General features: G+C 40.2%; 1 protein-coding gene across 3 annotated transcripts; it reads right to left on the reverse strand.

The window, feature by feature from the left end:
- Nucleotides 1-181: 181 nt before the first annotated feature.
- LOC6564291 (protein crumbs) lies at nucleotides 182-23,429 on the reverse strand. 3 transcript variants are annotated; one of them, XM_032737747.2, is made up of 14 exons: nucleotides 22,515-23,429; nucleotides 11,237-11,581; nucleotides 8,936-9,925; nucleotides 8,607-8,783; nucleotides 6,418-6,950; nucleotides 6,311-6,328; nucleotides 5,231-5,775; nucleotides 5,060-5,165; nucleotides 4,023-4,995; nucleotides 3,749-3,931; nucleotides 1,937-3,685; nucleotides 1,738-1,862; nucleotides 1,264-1,677; nucleotides 182-1,191 (listed from the first exon to the last, which is right to left on the reverse strand). In XM_032737747.2, exons 1-14 carry the CDS (start codon nucleotides 22,753-22,755, stop codon nucleotides 961-963), a joined length of 6,630 nt encoding a protein of 2,209 aa, XP_032593638.1. In that variant the 5' UTR covers nucleotides 22,756-23,429; the 3' UTR covers nucleotides 182-960. The 3 variants fall into 3 exon arrangements, with proteins under 3 accessions (XP_032593638.1, XP_032593640.1, XP_032593639.1); XM_032737749.2 differs by lacking the exon at nucleotides 8,607-8,783 and having other exon boundaries at nucleotides 194-1,191; XM_032737748.2 differs by lacking the exon at nucleotides 6,311-6,328 and having other exon boundaries at nucleotides 194-1,191.
- Nucleotides 23,430-24,253: the final 824 nt, after the last annotated feature.

Below are 24,253 nucleotides of genomic sequence, written 5' to 3' on the forward strand. Positions count from 1 at the left end.
TATCAATAATATTTGCACTACATTTGATTGTATTTTAGTAGAATTATATATAATCGTCATTATATGTAGTAAATACTTTAAAAGAATAATAGAAGAACAAATTCCTTACTCATATTTCAACTTCTCCAATATGCATAGAAAACGAATTTATGTTCGTTTATTATCATTTATATTTATTATCTTTTTTTTTGTTGAAAAAAGTCGAATTTTTATATGAATTTATATATATAGTACAGTCTCTTAAGTTTACGCTTAAAAAGTGTAGAGCAAAATATTTGATTTACTTAAACAACTAGGTACAATTAGTTCTCATGCTTTTTGTATAAGGCCACAATAACTGATATACATATACACAGTTGCATATATAAATAAACATATATATGTGTGTGAGTGTGTGTTAATATGTATTTAGGATTTTATTTAGCTCAGCTAATTTAGTTTAAAAAGGTCATGCAAATCTATTTACAAAAACATTACTTGTACATTAACGTATTTAAGGGCTTCCCGCTTGGAATGTGTTGAATTGATTGATTTATTTTGCTTGCTATTTCTATTTTAATTTGCATTTCGTGTTTTTCGATTCGTGTTTCGTGTTTCTCGTCTCGCATTTCTGTTTTGTGTGCAGCACAACTTTGTTCGCAGCTTTAAGATAGTCTACTCATTTATTCTGTTGAATGATGCCGAATACTGAAACTAAACTGTAACTATGTAACGACTATAAAGTGATTGCCATACAAACTACTCGCTATAAATAAATAGAAAACGGCGTTATTAACTAACTAAAGCGTAGGCATCAAGTCCAAGCCTTTGTGGTGATTGGTGTAGAGTTGCTCTGTGGAAGCCTGGCTGTTGCTTTGCGAGCACCCTTAGCTTAATAAGACGAACTTAGTACAACATGTACCTATATGGGCGGATTTTAAAAATATCTTTCTGTTTATATTGAGGCGGGGCTTGGTTTAACTATATAAGTCGTTCCTCTGGCGGTGGCTTCAGCACATTGTCCATTTCCAGCCGAGGATTGCAGTACTCCTGCGCGCTGGGGCTGTAGGTGCCTCGCGTGGCCCGCTTATTCCGAGCCATTACCAAAAATGTGCCCAGAAGAGCACCAGCGATCAGCAACAGCACGACAACAACTGGTATGACAATGATGGCAATGTCTGTTGTCGATGGACCGTCATCTTTAGCCGTAATCTATGAGCAATATATGATAATAGTTTATTATGCGTATACCCGCCGTAGATATTCAGACTACTATTGACTTACCGGCGCAGTGCAGTTTTTGCCCGCGAAACCCTCAGTGCAATTGCAAGTGTAATCCGGCACATCGCCACAATTCTCCATACACTGTCCGCCATTGGCGCAAATGTTGAGCGTATTGCAGGGGTCGGTAAAGTTGCAGAAGGCGCCGCAATACGGTTTCTGGCAGATGCATTTAAAGCTACCCGGCATATTGAAACAACGTCCGAGTCCGCCACAATACTCCACAGCCTGGATGCACTCGTCGATGTCATTTTCACAGTGGACTCCCTCGAAGCCAGTTGACTGACAGTTGCACTGATAGCCACCCACAAGATCGTGACACTGGCCACCATTCTGGCAGGGATTGGATGCACACTCATCGATTTCCTCCTCACAAAAGCGTCCCGTGTAGCCCAAACTGCACTTGCAAGTGGGTATCTGTGCGAGAAAGTGCTATAGAAGTATGCCAATTGAAGGATTATCTGGTTGGTTGCTTACGGTATTGGTGGTCAGACAGAGGCCTCCATTAGCGCAGGGCGTCGACTCGCAGAAGGGCGTGTCACACAGCGGTCCCTCAAAGCCCACAGCGCAGGTACAGGTAAAGTTATTGCCGGTTTGAGCATCTATAAGCAAAAGGAGGCGATTATGATATGAATGATACACGTTAGTTAATGAATAAATGAATATAGGCACTTACTAAATCCATTCTCACAGGTGGAGCCATTGCGACAGGGTTCATTCTCGCAGGTCATCTGCTTGAGCGCTTCGCACTGGACACCCGTATATTCATCGGGACACTCGCAGTGGTAGGCAGCGATCAGATCGGTGCAGTTGCCACCATTGTGGCATGGATGGTTGGAGCATTCGTCGATATTTAGCTCGCAGTAGCGACCCTCAAAGCCGGGCTGGCACTCGCACAAGAAGTTCGCCACCTGGTTGATGCAGGTGCCGTTGTTCTGGCAGATTGTGTTGAGGCACTCGTCAATATCCGTGGCGCAGTCGTCGCCCTCGTATCCCGGCTGGCAGGCGCAAGCGTATTCCTCGTTGGGTGCATTGCAATAGCCGCCATTTTTACAGTCCGCCTGGAAACATAGAATGCAGCCTTCTGCGGGCCGTGTCGAGTTCAGGCGGAACTGCGCCTGCAATTGCACGGACACATTCTCGGTGTGTGGATAGAGTTCAGCATTGGAGAAGTAAGGCAACAGCAGATCACCGACGCGTGCCTCGCCCAGGCAGCCCTTGAACTGGGAACCCTGCTGCGAGGATTGTGTGGAGCCGCGCAGTTGACGCGACTCTGGCATGCCGCCCAAATAGACCTGGGTGCTGCTGGAGAGCAGCTCCTGGAACGCTGCCTGATCGATGTCCGTGGAGAAGCCAGGCGTGGGATCCACCATGGATTCCCAACCCTTCCAGCCACCCTCCAATTTACTACCATGCGCACGCAAATAAATGTGACTCCATTCGCCATCGGTGTTCTCCTTCTCGAAGCGTCCGGACTCGCCAATGTGCAGCTGCGTTAGCTTCCAGGTGACCGTGACACGGCCACCATTCACGCCGATCTCAAAGAAACTGTCGTGGTTGTCAATGAAAAGCAAAGTGCCGCCGGCTCGAGTGCGATACGCAATCTCAATGATGGGTTTGAGTAGCGGTTGCTTCGTGACGCCAATCTCATCGGGCAGCTGCTCCTTGAAGTATGAGAATGCCAGCGGTGCGTGTTCCTGGCCGGTGAATGTGATATTGGTCAGGCACTCGTAGCCATCGTCCAGATTTTGGCAGACACTGCCGCCGGGACAGGTGACCAACTGACAGAACTCAATCTCCTGACAATCCTTGCCCTTGTAGCCATTTGGACATTTACAGCTGTAATCGTTCCACGTGTTGCGGCACTCGGCATTGTGTTTGCAGGGATTCTTGCGGCACAGATCATCGGACACCTCACCGGGCAGCACTGAGGCGCGATCAATGCTAACCGCTCCGAAGGGTTTGGCATTTACATTCACATCGGTCACATTCAGGGGATACATCTCGACGATCATAATGAGCGAACCGTTGCTCACTTTCACATCTTGTATGATGCCCTTGAAGTAGTCCTTACTATCGTCCGTCTCCTTGGTTGCCGTGCCGCCGCTGGCCATCACGCTGCTCTCTTCCAGACCCGGCTCAGTGCTGGCGGGCAGCAGAGATTCGCGCGTTGGCGCCGGTCCGCCCAAGTAGAGCACCTGTGCATCCAGCAGACCCGTCGTCGACAGCGTCTTCCGGAAGTACTCGGTACCATTGAGCTTGACCTGCACCAATGTCTGATTGCGCACCACCTCGATCAGATGATTGTAGCCATTGTCCAGCTTCTGTCCACCCACCGTATATGCCTCCGGGGTGCCATTGAATTGCATCTTTACCAGCAACTCGCCGCCATGCAGCTTAGCTGCCACATAAGAGTCTCCAACATCTGTAAAACATTGCAGGCATTAGTTGGGTATTGGATTAGCTTAATCGATGTTGGGTTACTCACTCTTCGTGGGCATCTTGCGCGGATCGCTGCCCAAGTAGAAGACTTGACCAGTTGGCTCTCGCGTCCGTATAAACATGGATATATCTAAAATGGAACGTATAGCACGTCTGGCCACGTCCGTCGTCTCCACAATCACAGCTGAGTGTGTGGTATTCTCATGCCCAAATGTGGCAGCTGTCATATCTGCAAGAAGATATACGATGTGATTATAATTCACTGATTAATTGACGAGACGAGAAATAAATAAACATGTACATAATTAAGGAGTACTTACTGTGCTGACAGGTATGCCCAAAGAAGGGCCTGGGACAATGGCAGGCGAATGTGTGCCACAGATCTGTGCATTCGCCATTGGAGTGACAGGGATTCGGTTTGCATTGCTCGGTGCGTGGACAGCCGCTCTGGACGTAGGACAGCTTTGTATTCTCATCCGTATCGTGCTCGCCGTGCTCATCGGGAAAGATCCATTTACCGTTGACGACAACATCCTGCATGCAACCGACAAAACTTGATGGCTGATGCGTCAAATGGCGTAAATACGATTTCAAATTTGGTATGGTGCCGCCGAGATAGGTTAGCGGAAATGAGGGCTGGCTATTGTTGGCTGTCTCATAGGAGCCCACTGGGAATATGGCCTGCTCATCGTTGGCCGAGAGCACTAGATGTGACGTATTGATGGCCACAAACACTTTATGCCAATTGCTGTCATTTAGCTTGGAGCCAATGAAAACGCCCTCCCATTTGTTCAGCAGCGACGAATGCAGATTCAAGCGTCCATTTATCAATTCCAGTATATAGCTAACGGGCTCATTCTGGCCACCGGAGGTGCCAAAAGCCAGGACGCCGTTTGGCAACGTCGTCTTGAACTGCAAATTGATGTCGTAGCCCTCATCACGTTGCGTCTTTACCGTTATCAGGCTGCTCACAACCATGGAGAGAGTGGTGGTCTTCTCGCACTTGTCACCCTGGAAACCATGCTCACAGGAGCAGTTGAATAGATGAATCGTCTCGTTAACTAAAAAGGGGCGACAGGTGCCGCCATTTAGGCAGGGTCCCGTTGTGCAGCCAATTAACGGCACCGAACAGTTCTTGCCACCAAAGTTGGCATCACAGTCGCAATCGTAGTCGTTAATCTGATCGATGCAGGTGCCATTATGGCAGGGATTATAGCGATCACATTCATCTATATTAATCTCACAGTGGGTGCCCTCAAAACCCGGATCGCATTCACAGGTGTAGGTGCCAATCTATAAAAAAGAGAGGTTTAATGTTGAGAGGATATTATTTGTAAAAGAATTGAGTTGCACTTACTCCATCGTTGCAGGTGCCATGCTTCGTGCAGGGATTACTCTCGCACTCATTAATATTAATCTCACAGTTCTTGCCAATAATGCCCGGCACACAAACGCATTCATATCTAGAGGAGGAAGGGAAAGAGTTGTGTTATGGAGTTGTTTAGATTTTACACTGATCTCAACTTACCCGCTGGCATTCTCGTAGCTGAAGGCCTGACTAAACACCTTGGGCAAGTCCATAACTCTGCTTAACTGATACAATGTGGAATTGGAGCGCTCCAAGCAGGTGCTATTGTATTGACAGGGATTGCTCTCGCACTCATTGATATCCTGTTCGCAGTTCTTGCCCTTGTAGCCCGCATGACACTCACAGTGATAGTCCCTAACCTGATCGATGCACATGGCTCCATTCGTGCAGGGATTCGAGATGCACTCATCAATATTGAGCTCACAGTTCTTGCCCTCATACCCAGTGCCGCTGCAGTCGCAATGAAAGCCACCCAACTCGTCTATGCAGTGGCCACTGTTGAGGCACGGCGCCGAAACGCAGTCATCGATGTCGATGTCACAGATGCGACCCGTCATTCCGGGTATGCAGTTGCACGTGAAATTGTTAATCATGTCTATGCAGGTGGAGCCATTCGAGCACGGATTACTGATGCACTCATCAATGTCGATCTCGCAGTTCTCTCCCTGATAACCCGGCTTGCAGTCGCACTCGTAAGCATTGATCTGATTTGGATAGAGAATGGGTGGTTTATTATTAACTGAATGGATAAGATTGGAGTTAACTGAAAGCAACTAATTTACTACATGATGAAAGCGTTGATGGTAAATATTAGCGATACAATGCCCTGACGAAGTATAAACTGTAAACGCTAAGGAAATTGACAGAATTATGATAAAGGACCTTTATAATATCATCTCAGATCGCATTTAAGTAGAGAGATGCGCTCATTAAATACAAAAACAAAAAAACATCCTAGATGAAGGGGTAGAAATTATAAATACTACATAATCTAGAGAAACATGTGAAAAATAGGAACTGACATCAACTACAGGTTCGATTCGACAAAGTATTTTTAACATAATATTTCAAATAATTATTAATAATAATTTAAATAAAATGATTTGATTTTTATCTTTTCATTCAAAGACGCTGGTAGGGGAAATCAACAAACCCATCAGTTTGGCTGAATGAATATAGCTTACAAGGCATATTGAACACAGAGGTTATAGAAAAAGCCTGAGCTTGTCTCGAACTCACTTGTCTCAAAATCCGATGCTTTCCGTATTTAAAGAAAAACAGCTAATTACATTTTTAGTAGCTAGAGACTCTCGATTCAGATGCTTCACAGCCAAATAAAAACTTACCTTGTTGTGACAGGCGGCACCGTGCAGGCACGGATGACTGAGGCATTCATCCACATCGGAGTCGCAATGGATGCCCGTGAATCCCGGCGTGCAGTAGCACTTGTAGGAGCCCTTCTCGTTCTTGCAGATGCCATTGCCGCAGATATTTGGCTGGAGGACGCATTCGTCCACATCATTGGCACAATTGCGACCCATCCAGCCGCGATGGCACTTGCACTCGTAATCCCCATTGGGCAGGTCGATGCACTCGCCACCATTCTGGCAGGGCTGTGTGGCGCACTGATTGCACACTTTATTCTCCGGACATATGCACTGGTTCTGGGCACAGACCATCGGCTCCTGGCAGTTCAATGGCGAACAGTTCTCGGCCTTTTCACAACGATCGCCAGAGTAGCCGACGGCACAGTAGCAATGAGTACCATTCATGGAGCAGGTGCCTCCATTGAGGCACTTGCCATTCGTCGCATTGCAATTGATGGGCGTCAGGGCCAATGCGGTGGCGCCATCTCCCGTGCTCTGCTGGCAGTTGTAACCTGAATGCGAAATACAATTTGTGGTTAGCTTTGATTGCACTCAAGTAACGCCTGTTACCAACTGTATTGTAGGCTATATAGTATAGAAATATATTTGCTAGGCATTTACCTTATAAGCTATTAAGTGTATTAAGTAATATATATAGTACAAGTCTACGTCTATTTACAGTTAATATAACGAGGGTTGCATTACAAGTGTGCACAGCAAATGCACGGGATTTTGGTTAAGAGGATCTTAAGCTAAGAATCTAAGTGAATATTTATATTTATTAGCTATATAGTGTTAATATTTAGTAGAATAGTAGTCGCTCCGAATTAAGAACATAAACCAGTTAAAAATGTCTGCGAATTGGAATCATTTTTGGAGATATGCATTCGACTTTTGGAAAAAATTTAATTTTTCTTCTTCTTCCTTTTAACAGTCAATGTATTCAACGAAATAATAATTTTTTAGAACATATACAACTATTGAAAACCAAATAATATTGCAGAAATAAGAGCAATTTGTTATTTAGAAAATCATAACTGAAAAATATTCGAATTTTAGAGCGACTAATGCACTTTTGTCTAATCTCTGGCAGGGACTTGCAGTGCAACCCTGGGTTGGTAGTGTTGTTGCCAAACCTGTGTATCCACTAGCACATATACAGGTATAATTGTTTCTATATCCTAGGCAGGTGCCACCGTTCAAGCAATTTTCTTGGGGACATGCATTCAGTGAAGCCGAGCGTTGGGTTGGTGCTTGTTGTTGTTGTTGTTGTTTTTGCTGTTTGTATTGTTTACTATTTGTTGTAGCTGTTGTTGTTGTTGTTCTTGTTGTTGTTGTTGTGTTGGTTATTGGAGTTTTTTGGGTGGTAGTTGTAATTGCTGTTGTTGTTGCTGTTGCAGCATTACTTGGAGGAATAGCTGGGGTCGTGATAAGCATTGCTGCTGCTGTTGTTGTTGTTGTTGTGGTTGCTTGTTCTGGTGTCGGTGTGGTTGTTGTTGGCAGACAATGACCAATGGGGCCTACATATACATATGCATATAATTCGCATATACAGAATAGTTACATTTGCCAGCCAATATGGTGTGTGGATGTGTACGAGTATGTATATACATGTTAAGAAGCATTATGGATTAGTTCTCGGCATTTTAATTGTGGGTTACGTAAATATTTTACAAGCTATATGCATTATGCAACCAATAATGAATATGGTTTTACATTGCATCTAAAGCATTTGTAAGGAAACAAGCGATGCTGATTGTATTTGAAATCCTTCAACTACTATCAACGACTATTTTTATCTATTTCTCTTTTCTTTTTATCGATGTATGTAAGTAGTTTGTGCTTGTATTTAATTTTGTGAAATATGATTTAAAATGTTAAAGTTTAAGCCCAGCATTTGGGTTTGTATGATTCTGCATATGTGTGGGGAAGTATAATTGACAGATGCTAATTTCATAATGCAACAATCTAATCAGTGTAAAATTAGATTATATAATAGATGAATTGAATTAATAAAATAAATAAAACACAAAGCGTACAAATTCGTTGCTGATCTTTATACTAGCAGTAGAAATTGAACACATTTTTGGAAGTTGCTCAAAAAACACTTGATTTAGATTTACTACTCGCAAATAAGAGCCTAAGCCATGAGGACACTATCCACCTACTCAATTTTAGCTCACATCGCTTGCGTTTGAGCCACTCGGGTGAAATGTAGCGTTTCTTCTTGCCACCAGCGCACAGTGTGCTCGCTTCTGTTTCCCCCTCGCCATCGCCCTCGCCCATGCCCGCCCCTTGTAAGACCATGTCCATTTCAAGCGGAGTTGGCAGCTCCAAATCGGAAGCTTTTGTTAGATTAAGGCAGAGAGATAGATAGATAGATGGCAACCATTAAAAGAACCTCGCATTAGCTAAGCCATATCGAAAGTAATACATGCGCCACACCAGATGAACCATGGAACCCGTAGAGAGATTGGACATAGAGTCAGCTACTCACCCGATGTGCCTGGCTTACACATACATACGCCGCCAACACACTCCGAATCGATGGGACACTGTTGGGCACAACTGGGTCCCAGTTGGCACAGTTCGCCGCTGTATTCGGGTCCACAGATGCATTGGAATCCAATGGGTTTGTCCACACAGGTGCCACCATTGAGGCACTGCTGCGTCTGGCAGCTGATGGGCTTCTCACAGATCTCGCCATGCCAGCCATCCTGGCACTGACAGGTGTATCCGCCATAGGTATCGTAGCAGCGTCCGCCGTTCAGGCAGGGATTCTGCTCGCACTCATCGATGTTCGTCTGGCAGAAGGCGCCCATGTAGCCGGTGCCGCTGCAGTCGCAGCTGAAGCCATTGATGCTATCAATGCAGCTGCCATTATTCTGGCACGGCTGCGAGGCGCACTCATCCATATCGATCTCACAGCGGCTGCCGGTATAACCTTTGGGGCACTCGCACGTGGGACTGGAGCTGCCGGCGAGCACAACGCAGGCGCCATTATTCAAACAGGGATTCGCTTGGCAGAGTGGATGAATATTGACCTCGGTCTCACAGTGTTCGCCACTGTGATTCGCATGACAGACGCACTGATAGTCGCCACGTGAATTCTCGCGACAGGTGCCGCCATTCAGGCAGGGATTCTTGCCACACGGCGATCCATTATCCTTCTGGCAATTCTTGCCCGAGTAACGTGCTGTGCAGCGGCACTCGTAGCCATCGGCATTCGAGGTGCAGGTGCCATGCCCCATGCAGGGATCGTTCAGGCAATAGTTGTCCTGCAGCCGCGTAAACAGCTCGTGATCGCTGCACGGCCCATAGGAGAGTGGACAGACGCCGAAGACAGCGTTCTGCTTGGATGCATTCACGAACTGCAGTCCTGGTCCATCCAGCAGGCAGCCCGAGAATGAGTTGCCCAAGATGAGAATCGCTAGTTCGTTACCAATGTCCTGATTGGTCAGAAACTGACTATTGTACGTCGAGTTTGCTGCAATTAAAAATGGAAACATGCATGAATAACTTCATAATGGTGACTTGCGTTTTATGATGGACATAAGGCTGGGCTGCAGAAACGTGGCCACATTTCATTAAGTCACGTAAATCGGGCTCAAATAAAAATACATAAACATTCTCTCACATTCTCCTTTGCAGTTGTTAAAGTAACGCAAAACAAGATTTGAAAGATTCATGTTTGTCTATCTGATCGGTAAGAATTTAAATTAAAACAAGGGCAATGCAAATAAATTTATAAAATAACTTTGATGTAGACCGAAAAGGTTATTCAAGATCTTAAAAAGTCCAAATATTAGAGACTAATTTGCAATATTTCCAAAACGGGACCAGTTATCTACAAAATTAACTAAACTTAATCTGCCTATGATATAAGGGAACTTAATGTACAAACTGCAGGTCTCTAGCTCTTACAGTCTCCGAGACCGGACACTGGAGTTGACTAAATCGACTCGGGTTTTGACGGTGGGTGACAATTTTCTTCATCAATTGTTTCCAATTTAGTAAAATTGTTTCTTTTCGGATAATAATAAAATTGTCAAGTCTATCATAGTTCTATACTACAGAATAAATACTATATACTCAGTAGAATTTATATCTCAAATTAAGTAATTAAATAAGTTAATCAAAAATCTGATTATTAAAAAATACGACATACTTTTGTATATATTACAAAATAAACACCATACACATTAAAGATGATATCTCAATAAGCAAAATTAAGTTTCGCACAACACGCAAAAGCTGCTAAAAAGACTTCGATTAAATAAAACGTGCACCGAAACTATTTAGTTTTAATATAAAATGCTACAGCCTAATTAAAGCCATTCCGGATGAAAGTGAAAAAGTTGTGGGTTATTTTCGTCTTCCGTTTCCTGTGAAGCATAATATCCGGAATTATTTAAAAATGTCTGATTTTATAATTTAAATTTTTTTTTAAATTAAATTTAAAGCATGCGCTAAAGAATTAATGTGATTTAATTCATTTTGAAAACATTTTGGAGACATGGAAATGGACTAGAATCGAATTTAAAACAATTTTCAACATATGTCAACATATTTAAATTTAATTGTATGCTATTATGCACAATTTTCGAAAGCTATTAATAGCTTCATCCGTTGATGCCTTACAGAATTATAAACTTTATGACCTTTATGGTAAACTTCTTGGTAACATATAAAAAGACCTTTAGATATTTCAATTAATCTTAATTTCTTTTCTTTCTTTGTTGTTTTTGCAATTTGGCACGATTCATGTGAAATTGGTAGATGTGAAATTGGTACTTACCGAATATAATTGCCTCACGATCCACATGCAAATAGAGATTACCATACTCGTATTTGAACTGCAGCGTATGCCAGCGATTGTCCAGCAGTTGGTAGGGCAATCTGACGTCCAGGCGATTGTTCAGCCCGATGACGGCCGGTCCGGCAAGGGAGACTTGCAGGAAATCGTTGAGCACTGAGATTACAATTGAGTTTTTGTTATATTGCTGGGCGAGTATTTCGCCGCCGCGGCACGAGCGGAAACTGATCGCCGAGTGGTCCCAGGTGGGCATTGGTGTCTGCAGGCGCAGATAAGCAGATCCATTGAAATATGCCTCCTTCGTGTGCACCTCCACTGCGCCAACATCTGCAAGAGAAGACGAGAGGTGAGTCAATTGTAACTTGGACAAGGCCAGCAGTCAGTAATCGCATTTGATTACAGGTCAACGAAAAACCGAAGAGCTAAAGTGACATTGTAATCGTAGATTTCCTCATTTGCCGCAACTATCGCATTTGTCTTATTGGGCACACACACCTAGTACAGTTGGCCTTTTGGCCAGGAAAGTGCTTGAGAGCGAAACAAGCATTGACCAAATTAGAAAAGTTGCCACCTAATGTTAATCAGTTGCTCTCAACATCGTACACAACTTTCATTTGCGCTGGCGGCGCAGAATCAATTCGCTTTTCCTTTCCCCTTTCCCCATGCCACACCAAGTGGCATACTACATACACACATCATAGATATGTGCGTGTTTGGGCACCACCAGACCAGCAGCTTCACTCATTTCAAGTGTTTTCCTCAAGTTTTTGCTTTTTACACAAACAGCAAGCACTTTTGGAGTGAATGCACAGACCGTAAAAAATAAGCAAAAAATCAAAACATAAGCGAGAGATATATTTTTCACTTCTGCTTGCAAAAGTTGAATTTGGCGAGAAAGAAAGTTGTACTTAGGAAACGATAATGCAAATTTGTAGAAACACGTTAATTTGCCGGTTAATTTCTTCCGATTTTCAACAAAACCCGCTTCAAGGCACTTCTCATGCATTAAGTGTGATCAAATGCATTAACTACATTTTTGCAGATTGTTTTCTTTGTGTTGTTCCCTTTAATTCTACAAAAAATGATTAAGAGTCAGTGAATTATAAATATGAAGATTATTTAATATGATGATATATTTTTAATTATAAATTCTTTTATTTAAATTGAATCGAAACAAGAAAAGAGGATTTTGTAGCCGTAAAAGATTAAAAAAATTAGTGATTTTTGTATTCCCCATTGTTTACTATTTTTATATTTACCAAAGCTATGCAGTTTTTTTGTATCTATTATTTTTATCTATTCAATTTGATTCGTTTGCCTTATTCAGCCTTGCCCACAATTATGGTTTATCTCTTAATACAAATATATATGTATATTATATATATACTATATGAACTGTATGCATATTTAGCTCAAATTTAAGCAGCAAGATATTACGGAGATCATATAAGATCACAAGAGTTGGCAAACAAAACTTTCTGGTTAAAAATGAGTACTTACACACATATATAGACTGTTAATGTATGTGTTTTCGAGCTGGTTTCAATGGCATTGGCTAAGTAGTGGTAGCTGTTTATTGGCAATAACAAAATTTTAAATAAGATACGACAATAAAATTTGCAGTTTAGAATTTGTGTTAAGTGGCTGACAGCGCGATTTTGTCATAAATTTGAAATTGACGTGTGCGAACAAAAAGATTTTTTTGTTATAAATTTGTTCTTAAAACAAAGCAGCTTTCATAACAAAACTCTGACTTGCCGCATGACTCTGAACCTTTTGCTGCGCTTTGGCCTGCCCTGGCCCCAACTAACTGACAGTTCAGTTGACTTAGAAACCGTGTACAACAAAAATGCAGGCAAATCGTTGACCAGACCTCGAACTGGCACCCCAACTGTCCCCTCACCCACGATACTGCTACTAACACCCGCGCAGGTGAAAACATTATGAGGCCATCGATTTTGTTGCGCCGCTTTTAAAACAATTTTATTCGTATTTAAAGGCGATTTAGTTTGCCTTGCATTTGGTAAATAGAGGGAGGGTTTTGCTCAGAGTTGAAAACGTTTTGCTGTCATTTGGTTTTGGTTTAGGCGTTTTTTTTATTTTATTTTATTTTTTTTTTATGTGTCAGCGCTTTGAAAGCTTCGTGCGCAGTCGTTGGTAAGTAAATGAGCCAGTAAGTAAGCTGTAGGTAAAGTAGCTCATAATTATATTATACTCACGTACGAAACTGTGCAGAAAAATACTCAAAAAGCAACAAAACGCATGAGAGAATGCTGTAGTCGCAACGATTTCACACCTCACATACCCTATATGCTAGACTGACAAATACAAACACAAACTTGAATTCGATGACACACACAACGAATGTTTTTGATTCTCAGAAATGTGTTAAGTCTATCGAATTTGTGTGTATCACTTTGAGACTTAACTTAATCCGTATAGATTACGATTTTGTGATCTATTTGGATGCATAGTTGACGGATCCGTTTCGTAATGTTGTCTTTTCTTGTAATATTAAATTTTTTTTGTTGTTTTTAAAGTCATGGGTCATTTTGAAAGCTAAAATATGAAAATTATTTAATTTAATAGTTGTACTTGGAGAATTTCGAAAGACCTTTTGCGTCTTTTGTGTTTTCTTGTTAAATTTATTTGTAATTGTTAAATTCAGTAACTTTATATATTTCAAATTTTAAAAAACAGTGCTAATTAATCTGAGCAATTTGGATGACTATTTCATTTAGAAAACGCCCATTAATTGCATATTAAAAACCCAAGAAATGAAACAATTTATCTGTTGTATACATTTTGTAGCATAACTTTTATAAACATAACATTAAATTGCCGCATCTGCATTTGCATGAACTGGCATAAGTACACATGCCCTGCGACTGCTTCCAAGTGTACAGGGTATTGAAATGGCATTTTAAAAATGAACGCGTCTGAGAAAGAATTACTTATTCTATATATGCTGTATGTGTCGACATGCGCTTTTGTATAACAGCATTGGCCTTTTGTGTTTAGCCGTAAACAAACGGAACGGAAATTTCATAATCATAAACGTACGAATGTGAAGTGAAACAGCAAAGAACAATTTTTGTTTTCGCATTCGCATTTTCGACAACTGTTTTCGTCTGCCTCGTATTCTTCTTCTTCTTCGTTTGCTGCTGCTGTTGCGTCTCATGAATGAATCGACAATGTGACGACGCGTCGTCGTCGTCGACGTCGACGGCGACGGCGACAGCAACTGAGGCTGGAACGGAGACTTGAACGACTTTGACGATGGCAACTCGGAACGAGATACATTTATAGAGTTGAGTGCGAGCGAATCTTAAGTTTAGCGGTACCTCAAAAGAAACAGTTGTTAATAGCTTTTATTTTGGATTTTTCTGTGGGGAGCGTTAAGCTTTTGACTGGCAACTCTTCAAGTTTGCAGCTTAATGATGTCCAAGTCGCTTTGTGCTTTAAGTTGGGCGTGTCAAATGGTCGCCACAAACGAAATTTAAATACTCGCAACTTAATGAGCACATTGAATTGCTAACCAAATAGACAAACATAACATTATGCCGAACAATTGTCACAATAGCTCGTTTAGACAGCTCGACTTTTGCTCATCAGAATTTATAATCACAAGTTATGCCAAGGAACTAAAAGGCTAACAACCCTTTGACAATTTGATATACCTTTCTTTAATATCTGTATATGCATAGTGAACTGGGGACTGGCAAAAAATCGAATCAGTATTTAGAGAAATATGAAAGTTTTGATATTCAGCCATTTTTCCGACTCTAATTTTTGCTTATTGGTTGAAATTGTAAATAATATCTTCCAACAGTTAACTTTAACTTGATTATAACCGGGAAAAACATCTAATATAATTTATTGAGTTTTTTTTATTAAATAGATACAGAAACCGATTAGATTAAAAATGTTAGAAATTAATGAATGAATGAAAAAAATAATTGTTGGGATATTTAACCCTTTTTCAAACTCAGTTTGGGGCTTTCAAACGCAGCAAAATACTTATTGATTCAAGTGAATAATCTCTTCAACCAGTTAAGTATAACTAAACCAACCAAGTATTGCTTTAATTTTTGACTGATGAATTCAGAAATCGATTAGATTAAAAAGGGGAGAGATTTTTCAGTTTTAGTAAATTACTTTTGTGGTAATTGCTATATCTAAATTACCATAACCAAATACATTAACTACTTTCCTTGGATTTTTTTGTGGCAATTATATATTTTCCCAGGCAGACATTGCATTTAAATAGATACAATCTATGCAGTTATATCATTATTCATTTCCCATTTCCCCCACAAAAGTTGATTTATGCAAATGTAATGTCGAAAGCTGTGCTAAATATTTAGTGTGTGTTTCAGCTGCCAGAGTAACAACAAAATTGTGGCTCGGACTCCTCAGACACGCCCACTTTTCTGTTGTTGTAAAGGCGTAAGACCCAGTTTCCAAACACTTGCACACACACACACACATGCAAGTCTGCACGTGTGTGCAATGTATGCAAATTAGTTCAGCTTTGGGCCTCGTCATTTGCATTGCATTGCATTCTGTAGTATGACTAATCAGCACAAGCAAAGTACGCTATATAAATGTATATATAAACATATATATATATATATATATATACACATACACAAACACCAGCACATGTCGGCATTGCATGTTTGACGCGTTTTACTCGCTGTTTTTTGTGTTGCTGCTTTTGCGATTTGTTAGCTGTTTTGGTTTGGCTTGTATTCATTTTTGCAGCTTTGGCGTTTTCATTTTGTTTTTGTGCTCTCCCAACTTTCTAAGCCACCTTAGCCGACTTGCTGTTGCTGCAACTGCATACTCAAAGTAACTATCAACCACCCGATCCCTCCTCCCGCAGCTACAATTCACCCACCCACCCTCTGGCTAGCCAAATGGCCACAACAAAAAAACCCAAACGCGTTGCTCAGCTGCGGCTCTGTGTCGTCTCTGCTTTTTGGGTCTGTGTTTTTGGTCATACTTCAATTGTTTTGCCATTGGTTGCCCCACAGACAACCCACATACAACACATAAACATCCACACACACACACACACAGACAGCTATTGCTTTATTATTATTGCAGCCGTTGTTGTTATTGCTTTTAATTTTTGCTGTAAATACATTTTGGAATTGTTGTTTTTCGTTTTCTGTGCTTTTGGGGTAACAAACGCCTACGAAAAAAATTTCATTTTTCTGTCAGTTTTGCTGGTGCTTTTTTTTTTTGTTTTGCATTACTTGTCGGATGTTTCACAGTTGCATAAATTATTTTTGCCATATTTTCTCGGCTCTTACTTTTTAGACATTTTAATTTGCTAACCGTAATACTAGAAACAGCATCATCGTTTGTAACTTTTCGAAAAACATTTAATTGCATTTTAATTGTTTGGCTTTCAGCTCAGTTTTCAGTTTTCGTTACTGTAGTTTAATTTGATTCCGTTCATGGAAAAGTGAAAACGTGTCGCGATTAAAATAGTTTTGGCGATAATGCGATTATAGATATTTTTAGACCTATGCTACAAATTTAGGGTCTAATGAGTTTTTTTCTTCAGAAAGAAATAGAAAGCGAGTTGAGGTGATAAACACGATTCGCTTTGAATACACTCAGTTTTTTGGGCATTTAGCTAGCAGAAAAGTTTGCTAATAAGGCTGCTAACGAGCTACAGTTACCAAACTTATATATACCTTATATCTGCCACAATTTGAACGGCAAAGTTGGACAATACTTCTTGGCTACACCCCACCCTGTTCTTTGTTACTTGTTATCCGCTGGATTAACTTATGGTATCAAAGTATTTCGCAGTCGGTTACGCCCGACTGCAATGTTCTCTTTTATTAATAAAAAGAATGTTAAATAAACCCACTAAACTAGTTGAGCAGGTGAAATTTTAATACTTTAACCATGCTCTTTATTTGACCCTTAATCTTTCGGATCTCTCATAGTTTACATTCCGTTTCAATTTGAACTTTTGTCAACAAGCTCTGGGATTAGAAAACTGTGTAAACTTTGCCCTGAAAATGCGCAAGACCTGTAAAAACTACCGCCATGATAATTGGAATTTCTCTACAATGTATGTAGGTGTATTTCTTATCAGTTGGTCTTGTTGTAGTTGCGTATCAGACGAGTTCGGTTCAGTGCCTTGAAATGAATCTCTTGTTCAGACAGTTTTAAACAAGTCTCGTTCCCATTCGATGGCTAGCACTTTGAGATCTTTCATGTCTGAGTGCGCTTTGTATAGCCGACCTGGTAATCATTTGCGCAGACACACAACGAGCATAACAAAGTCCCCCGCCAAATTAGTTCCCACACAAATTTCCGGCAGTGCTTCTAAGAATTCCAAGTATAGACGTTTTAAATATTTAAATAAATACGCTTGTTGGCTTATATCGTGGTGTTATACAATAGCTAGACGATTATAACAAAAACAATTCACACATGCGAAGCAAAGCTAATTAATTTTCATAAATAATCGCTTCACTTCAACATGAGAAAAGAAGCGTTAAAAACGCGCAGAAAACGCTTGGGAAACGCGCGTAAATTTGGAGGGGGCTGTGTCAACCTTTAGTTACCGAAACTCCTCCCTGATCCATAGGTTTCTGGGAATAGTACCTTGCCCAAAATGCTTAGAATTGGGCACAAAGTGGAGTCACTGGTGGCGCCGTCGCAGTCGCGTCGCTGCCTGGGAACCAGTTTTGAGCTTGTGGCAACAACAGTTGGGCGCAGACGCACCAACAGATACATATACAACAGCCCTTGACAGAAGACCCGTTCAGCAAAGTAGCACAAAGCAATGAACTGTTGAAAAAAAAGAAAACAAAAAATGAATGCCTGAGAATGTTTTCCGGTGCCCGGAACAGTCTCAGCAAACACAGTCAGAAGAGAATAGTCAAAAACTGTCTAAACAACTGGCTTGCAGCATTGTGGGCGTTGCACCGTGGAAAGCTAACACTGAATCATGCAACTCTCAAAAGTTGCATACAATTGTGTTGCAACTGATGCCTTGGCGTTCTTTGGGGAAACCTGCATTCCACAACTCAAGTTCAAAATGTGAAATTTAATTCGACAGCAACCAAAAAAATTGCATCAATAAAAATGCTGCCTGAGGCGTGATAGACTTGAATATATCCTTTACTTAGAGAAGTGGCAATATAGCAATATAAAATAAACTATATCAATATAAATAAATACATATCTTGTTTTTTATTAATAAAAGTACAAATAAACCAAATTTTAAATGTAACCCATTTGCATTGTTACATACTGGTTCTTTTCAGGAATAATTTCAGTCAGTAGTGAATTCTGATCCATAAAGTCCTATGCATCAACAAAAAATTAAATGCACAATTAGCAAAGCATTTGATACTGTTGTAAATTCCAAAGTTGACTTTATTTAAAGCTCCAATTTACAAAATGGTTTAGTATAGCCCACGTTGCGCTGTATTCAAGTTAAGATTTGTCAAGACACAGATTTGTTAAGCGAACATCTTTTTTATGGCAATTAGTGTTAAGTAACATGTATCAAATATCAACTGTAAAGAATTCTCTTTTGAATGCGATAAAAAATGTGAAAAAATATCTTTTTAGTGTCTTTGATTAACGTGCTTTATAATTTTTTTGACACAAGTGCTTATCATCTCAGTTGAGAGTATTATAATTTTGTCGTGGTGTTTGACGGACCTTCCATACATCGGAGACAAACTTACTTAATATAAGTAATATTATGCTCTTAAGACTTGCAAAAATGCGTTCAACATCTGACTACCATAGCATATAGTTTTCATATGAACAATCAGTTGGATTATTAAATTGCTGGTGAAATTTAGATGGGCAATTTGATTCCGGTCTAAAGAAGTATGTAATATTCGCCATGACTAAGACAGCCGTTCTTCCTTGTTTTTAAAGCTTTAATTTGATGGACTCTCTCAGCATATATCAAAATGACCCAACGCAATATGCAGCCAACGAGAGACATAGTAGCTTTTGTACATATCTAGGAGCAATATGATATAATATGTGATATCAGTTAATATTTGTTGGGTTTCTGTTCCACAGTGCGGATGTGATTGTTTCAACCTCATCTGCCATGAGTCAAACTCAATGTTAGCTGTTGTGGCCGCTTCGCTGCGTATGCAAATAGCGACAGATAAAACGCAGCTACGTGATGCCTCTGATAAAAACAATGACAACAACCACAATTGCAACAACAACAAATCTCAACAACAACAATTCAACGACGCCCACAATTTAAACATTTGTTTGTTACTAAAAGCGAAAGCAGCTGGGCTACGTTTCCATTATGTCCGAGTATATTGTATTATTTACATTTTTTCATTTTTGTTTTAACAGTTTTTACGGTTTGTGGTCTTCTCAAGGCGCTTGAAAATCGATGCACCCGCTAAAGACTAAACGTTGAAAACTGAAAACTGGCAACGCTGCACATGCTAAATGGCCCTTCATTTTACCTTAAACTCTTAACAGGGCTAAACAAGAAGGCTATTCTTTTAAAGTGGCTTACTAAGGTGGCTTACACACTGCTTATAAAATTATATTATTGATTATTAACTATAACAACTAATGTTTGATAAGTAGTCGTTGACATAATCAATCACATAATGCATATTCTTCATCAGTTATCTGATAATACAAATTTAAATTCTCTTTATTACAAAGTATAGTAAAAGGACTAAAACAAACAGAAGATGACATCTGTAATCCTATTTAATAATTAAATATTTTCATTGATCAAAACTTCGACTTTACTTATGATATTGTCAACAAAATGATGTAATCAATATAACATTATTTATTACTTATTTAATTAACAATCTTTCAACTTAAAAAAAAGTGAATATTGATTTTAGACGTAATATTTTTATACAGTTTAAATCATATGAAAAGCATAGGTCCTAATCAATCCTTTAATTTAGACAAGAATTAATAAAGTTGTTTTAAAATCGCACCCTCTGTAATAATGTCAATTTGCAAATTAATTCGAACACTCAACGAGCTGAAGGTCTAAGATGCTATAGCGCTTTAATCCGAAAGTTTAGACTATAAGTTGACTTTATATAACATAAAAAGAGTAATATAAACTCGAGCTGGGGCCACAGTTCCACAGTTCCATTAAATAATGGTCGAGCGAGGGTTTGAGTTCAGTTCAGGGTCCAAATCAGTTTTAGATCGTTTGTAGTTATATTTACATTGTATGTAAGTGCATGAAATAAAATAAAGGAAGAATAAAAAAAGCTAACGAGTTGCACTAATGGACAGCGTCATGCAATGGCAAACCAACGGGTGCGTAGGCTGCGGCAACGGCTACGGCTCCAGCGGTTACGGCCGATTGCACTTTAACACTTGACCAGACCAGACCAGGGACAGTGGACAGTGCACAGTGAACAGGGGACGGGCAGACGGGTGTGTCACACCCGCCAATGTCCGCGGCGGTTGCGCGGGGTCACGTGTTGTTAACGTTAACAGCGCGCGCAGGTAGCACAGGTAATTTTCTGCTGTGATATCTGTGTGTGTGTGTGTGTGTTTGTATTTTTACCTGCGCTGCGATTTTTTCTTTTGAAAATAATGTATAATTTCACTTTGGGATGCATTTCAATGGAAAAGCGACTTTGATGATCGACGAGACGACGTTAGCTGTTACTTTTATAATGAGGCTGAAAAACCAGTTGTGGCTGTTTGTTGTATGAGTGCTGCTTTCCCTCCTCACCATCCTCCTCCTCCACTCTTCATCACAGCAAGGGCTTTTCCCAAGTGCAACTGTTACAACAACACCAACGCCAACAGCAACAACAACAACTGAAATAGACAAAGTTTGGCCTCCAGCGTTAGGTGGTTTATCAAATTACCAAACGTCTCTGTTTCTGGTTGTTGCTTGTTGTTGTTGTTGTTTGTTGTTGTTGTTTTTGCTGACGTTGCCAGTTGCCGGCTAAGAGTACTTTACTTTCCGGCCCGATAAGATACAAATTATGTGTACATAAATATACATTTATGTACATATTGTAAAAAAATTAACGAATTTTTTTTTTGAGGTCGCTGTTTTGCACAATCGGCGACAACGATGAGCAAACAGTTAAGAAATGCAAACAGTTAGTTACACCAGCCAACTTTATATGTGGAGACTGGCTGAGCAGAGTAGCTCAGGTCGTGGCACTCCTAACGACTGAGGAGCGAGAAATGCAGCGAGAAGGCCATTAAGGTATCCACTTTCAAGATGACAGCTGTCTGTTTCTTTGACAGATAAGCATTGGAATCCCCGAAGAAAATCATTTCAATTATCAATGCGTCAGTTTTAAAGATTTATTGTCTTGAACTTCAGCTGCACTTCAAAGACCTGAGCGACTATTTGTTTTTCCAATTTTTGAGTAAGCAACATTGAAATATCGGTTTATTGACTTTTCAATAGATTAGGTGTTAAGTATTACAAAAGCATTTCACATAATCAATCAAGAATTGCTTAAAAGATTTAAAATTTAATTTAATCCATTAAGAAGTGTAGAAAATAAATACAAATTCATTTTTAACAAGTCATGTTTTACTTGTGCCATAATATAAAATCTTGGTGCCAATTAAACAAATATCACCTGATTTTTTAAATTAAATCAAATATGATTTGCAGTCTAAACGACTATACGATAAGAAAAATTGTTTGCTGGACACAAACACATTTTTATGGCCCTCAACCTCAACGAGGATGTGCAATTGTAAACACGATAAGAGCATTTGTATTAATAGCTCCATTTAATCGATCCGAAAATGACTCTATAATCGACAAATGCTGTTTGACTGCAGCAGGCCAATTATTAATCAGTGATGAGGTATTTATTTTTCAAGTGAATCATCGAAATGTTGCCATTTAAACCCTTTCAGCGACCTCTTTTAACATGTCGCCACATGTCGGTTTGAAAACAAGCCGAAGCGAAAAGAAGAAAAATAACAAAATGCTCTCTTCAACTTCCAATGCACTCGAACAAAAAATGTAAGTGGCTCAGCAGAAAATTGGAGCCCACGTTGGTGTCATATACATAAATCGTGTTTATGAGTGTTGTTGTCGCTCCAATTGAACAGCGACGCTTTCTTTGCAAAACAAACATACTCTTTCTCTATCTCTCTCTCTCTCGCGTGTCCTGACCATTCAATTGAGCCACTCTCTTGCGTGAACTATCACTCTCTTAGGACCTAAGCGTGTGCAGGAGAGCACACACACATACACATACACACTCACCTGTTGCTAAATAAATTAAAATGAAGAGAAATATCCATTGGGGCGCTGAAATGGCGCGCTTGAGCAGCGGCGTCAGCGTCGACGTCAGTTGAGCTGCGTTTTTCGTGCGCGCACGGCTCAGTCGTTGTTGCTGTCTCTGCTGATTTGTTGTTTGTTGTTGTTGTTGTTGTTGTTGCTGCTGCTGCTGCTGTTGTTGTGTGACGTGCGTTGCTGACGCATAGGCAGTGGCAGTCATAGCCATGATCGTTCTATTCGTATTGAAGTTTATTTTTTTAAATTATATTCTCTTTTTTCTCTGTATTTTAAGTGAGGTTCAGATAAATCGCAGTGCACACATTGAGCATTAGTTTCCTTTCGTTGGGTTTTTTGTTTATTGCCTTCTTCTGCTCTCTTTTGTTTTTTGTATGCAGGTATAAGTAGATGTGTGTGTGTAACTTGCACTTGGCGTCTAGAACAGGTTTTAGTTTTCAGCGAAATAAAAAAAATTATGCGGTTGCCGTTTCTGTTGCTGCTTTTATTTCAACACTTTCGCACGCGACACTTTCTAGCTTGAATTTGAATATTGAGCACACGGCAAATACTCACAGCTAGTGTTGGCCATTATAATTTGATTTGTTTGCGTATATTCGCCAAAAGAACCACGCACACACTCACTAATTTACACACACATAGACAAACACACACGCACACATTGAGAGGTGAGCGAGTTTGCTTAAATGCTTGCTAGTTGGTTATTGTGTTTCTACTTTTGGTGCTGCTTCTCGGTGTCTGCCCTTTTGAACTGCAAGCAGCATTGTCTGCTCCACCACCAATACAGGGGCGCTGGCTTGCATTGGCTAACACTGACAGACACTAATACCTGTGCAGCCCTAGCATAGAATTACAAAACAAAAACAATTTCCGGCGTCCGCCGCAACAATCAAATACGTCCAACACGGCCGAGAACAAAATGCGAACTGAATTGCGCGCTCGTCGTCATGTTGAAGGCAGACTTTCAGTCCGCCGTGCGCTCGAGCTCTCGCATTCAGAGCTAGATGTTAGTGTGTGTGAGAGAGACAAATGATATGATTAGCGGGCAGGTGGGGTTGGGTGTGTGAGCACAACAGGTAGCCATGGGAAATCTGAAGTGATCGATTTATAATCTCAGAAAACAATCGAAAGCTATCGAAATGTTGGCTTTCAATGATCCATTTTTTACAAATATTATTTATATGGTTTTGTTAAAATATTTTAAATTACAGCCAAGAAAATATTGATGTGCAATATTGAAAATATGTGCTTTCCCATGATTTTATTTTTGACATTCGCATGGCGCCAAAAGACGTTGGTATCGATATTACTCGACATTAGCTTTTGGATAAAAAATGTAACAAATATAAAATAGTTTAAAACTAAATTTGGTATTTAATTATTAAGCATTTCACAACTAAAATTAAACTTTACTCAATTGAGCAGATTTCAATAAATACCAATAAATTCCCCGATCATTTCACAACACTTGTTGTGTTGATCAAAACAAAGACCGAAAACCGTTACGTGAAAACGTAAAACTTTAAATCGTAATTTTATCAATGCTTTGGCGATTTGGTGTTGCATTTGCCACAAATATGAACATTAGCATAAAATGTGCTACACAAAATAGGCTCATAAATCACGGCACACGTGGATACGCAGTCCTACGAAATGCAAATGAATGCCGGCGATAAATTGCGCTTAAATACCGTCACCTAAATACGCTT

The sequence above is a fragment of the Drosophila grimshawi genome, unplaced genomic scaffold, assembly GCF_018153295.1.
Source record: "Drosophila grimshawi isolate 15287-2541.00 unplaced genomic scaffold, ASM1815329v1 contig_311, whole genome shotgun sequence".
Lineage (NCBI taxonomy): Eukaryota > Metazoa > Arthropoda > Insecta > Diptera > Drosophilidae > Drosophila > Drosophila grimshawi.

What these genes read in the sequence shown, in the direction of transcription:
- LOC6564291 (XM_032737747.2), bottom strand. Translation starts at nt 22,755, where the DNA reads ATGGCTATGACTGCCACTGCCTATGCGTCAGCAACGCACGTCACACAA. An exon ending in GCGATGTGAGCTAAAATTGA is followed by an intron (nt 6,951 to 8,606) that starts GTAGGTGGATAG and finishes TTTCGCATTCAG; the next exon opens with GTTACAACTGCCAGCAGAGC. An exon ending in GCGCAAGATGCCCACGAAGA is followed by an intron (nt 3,686 to 3,748) that starts GTGAGTAACCCA and finishes AATGTTTTACAG; the next exon opens with ATGTTGGAGACTCTTATGTG.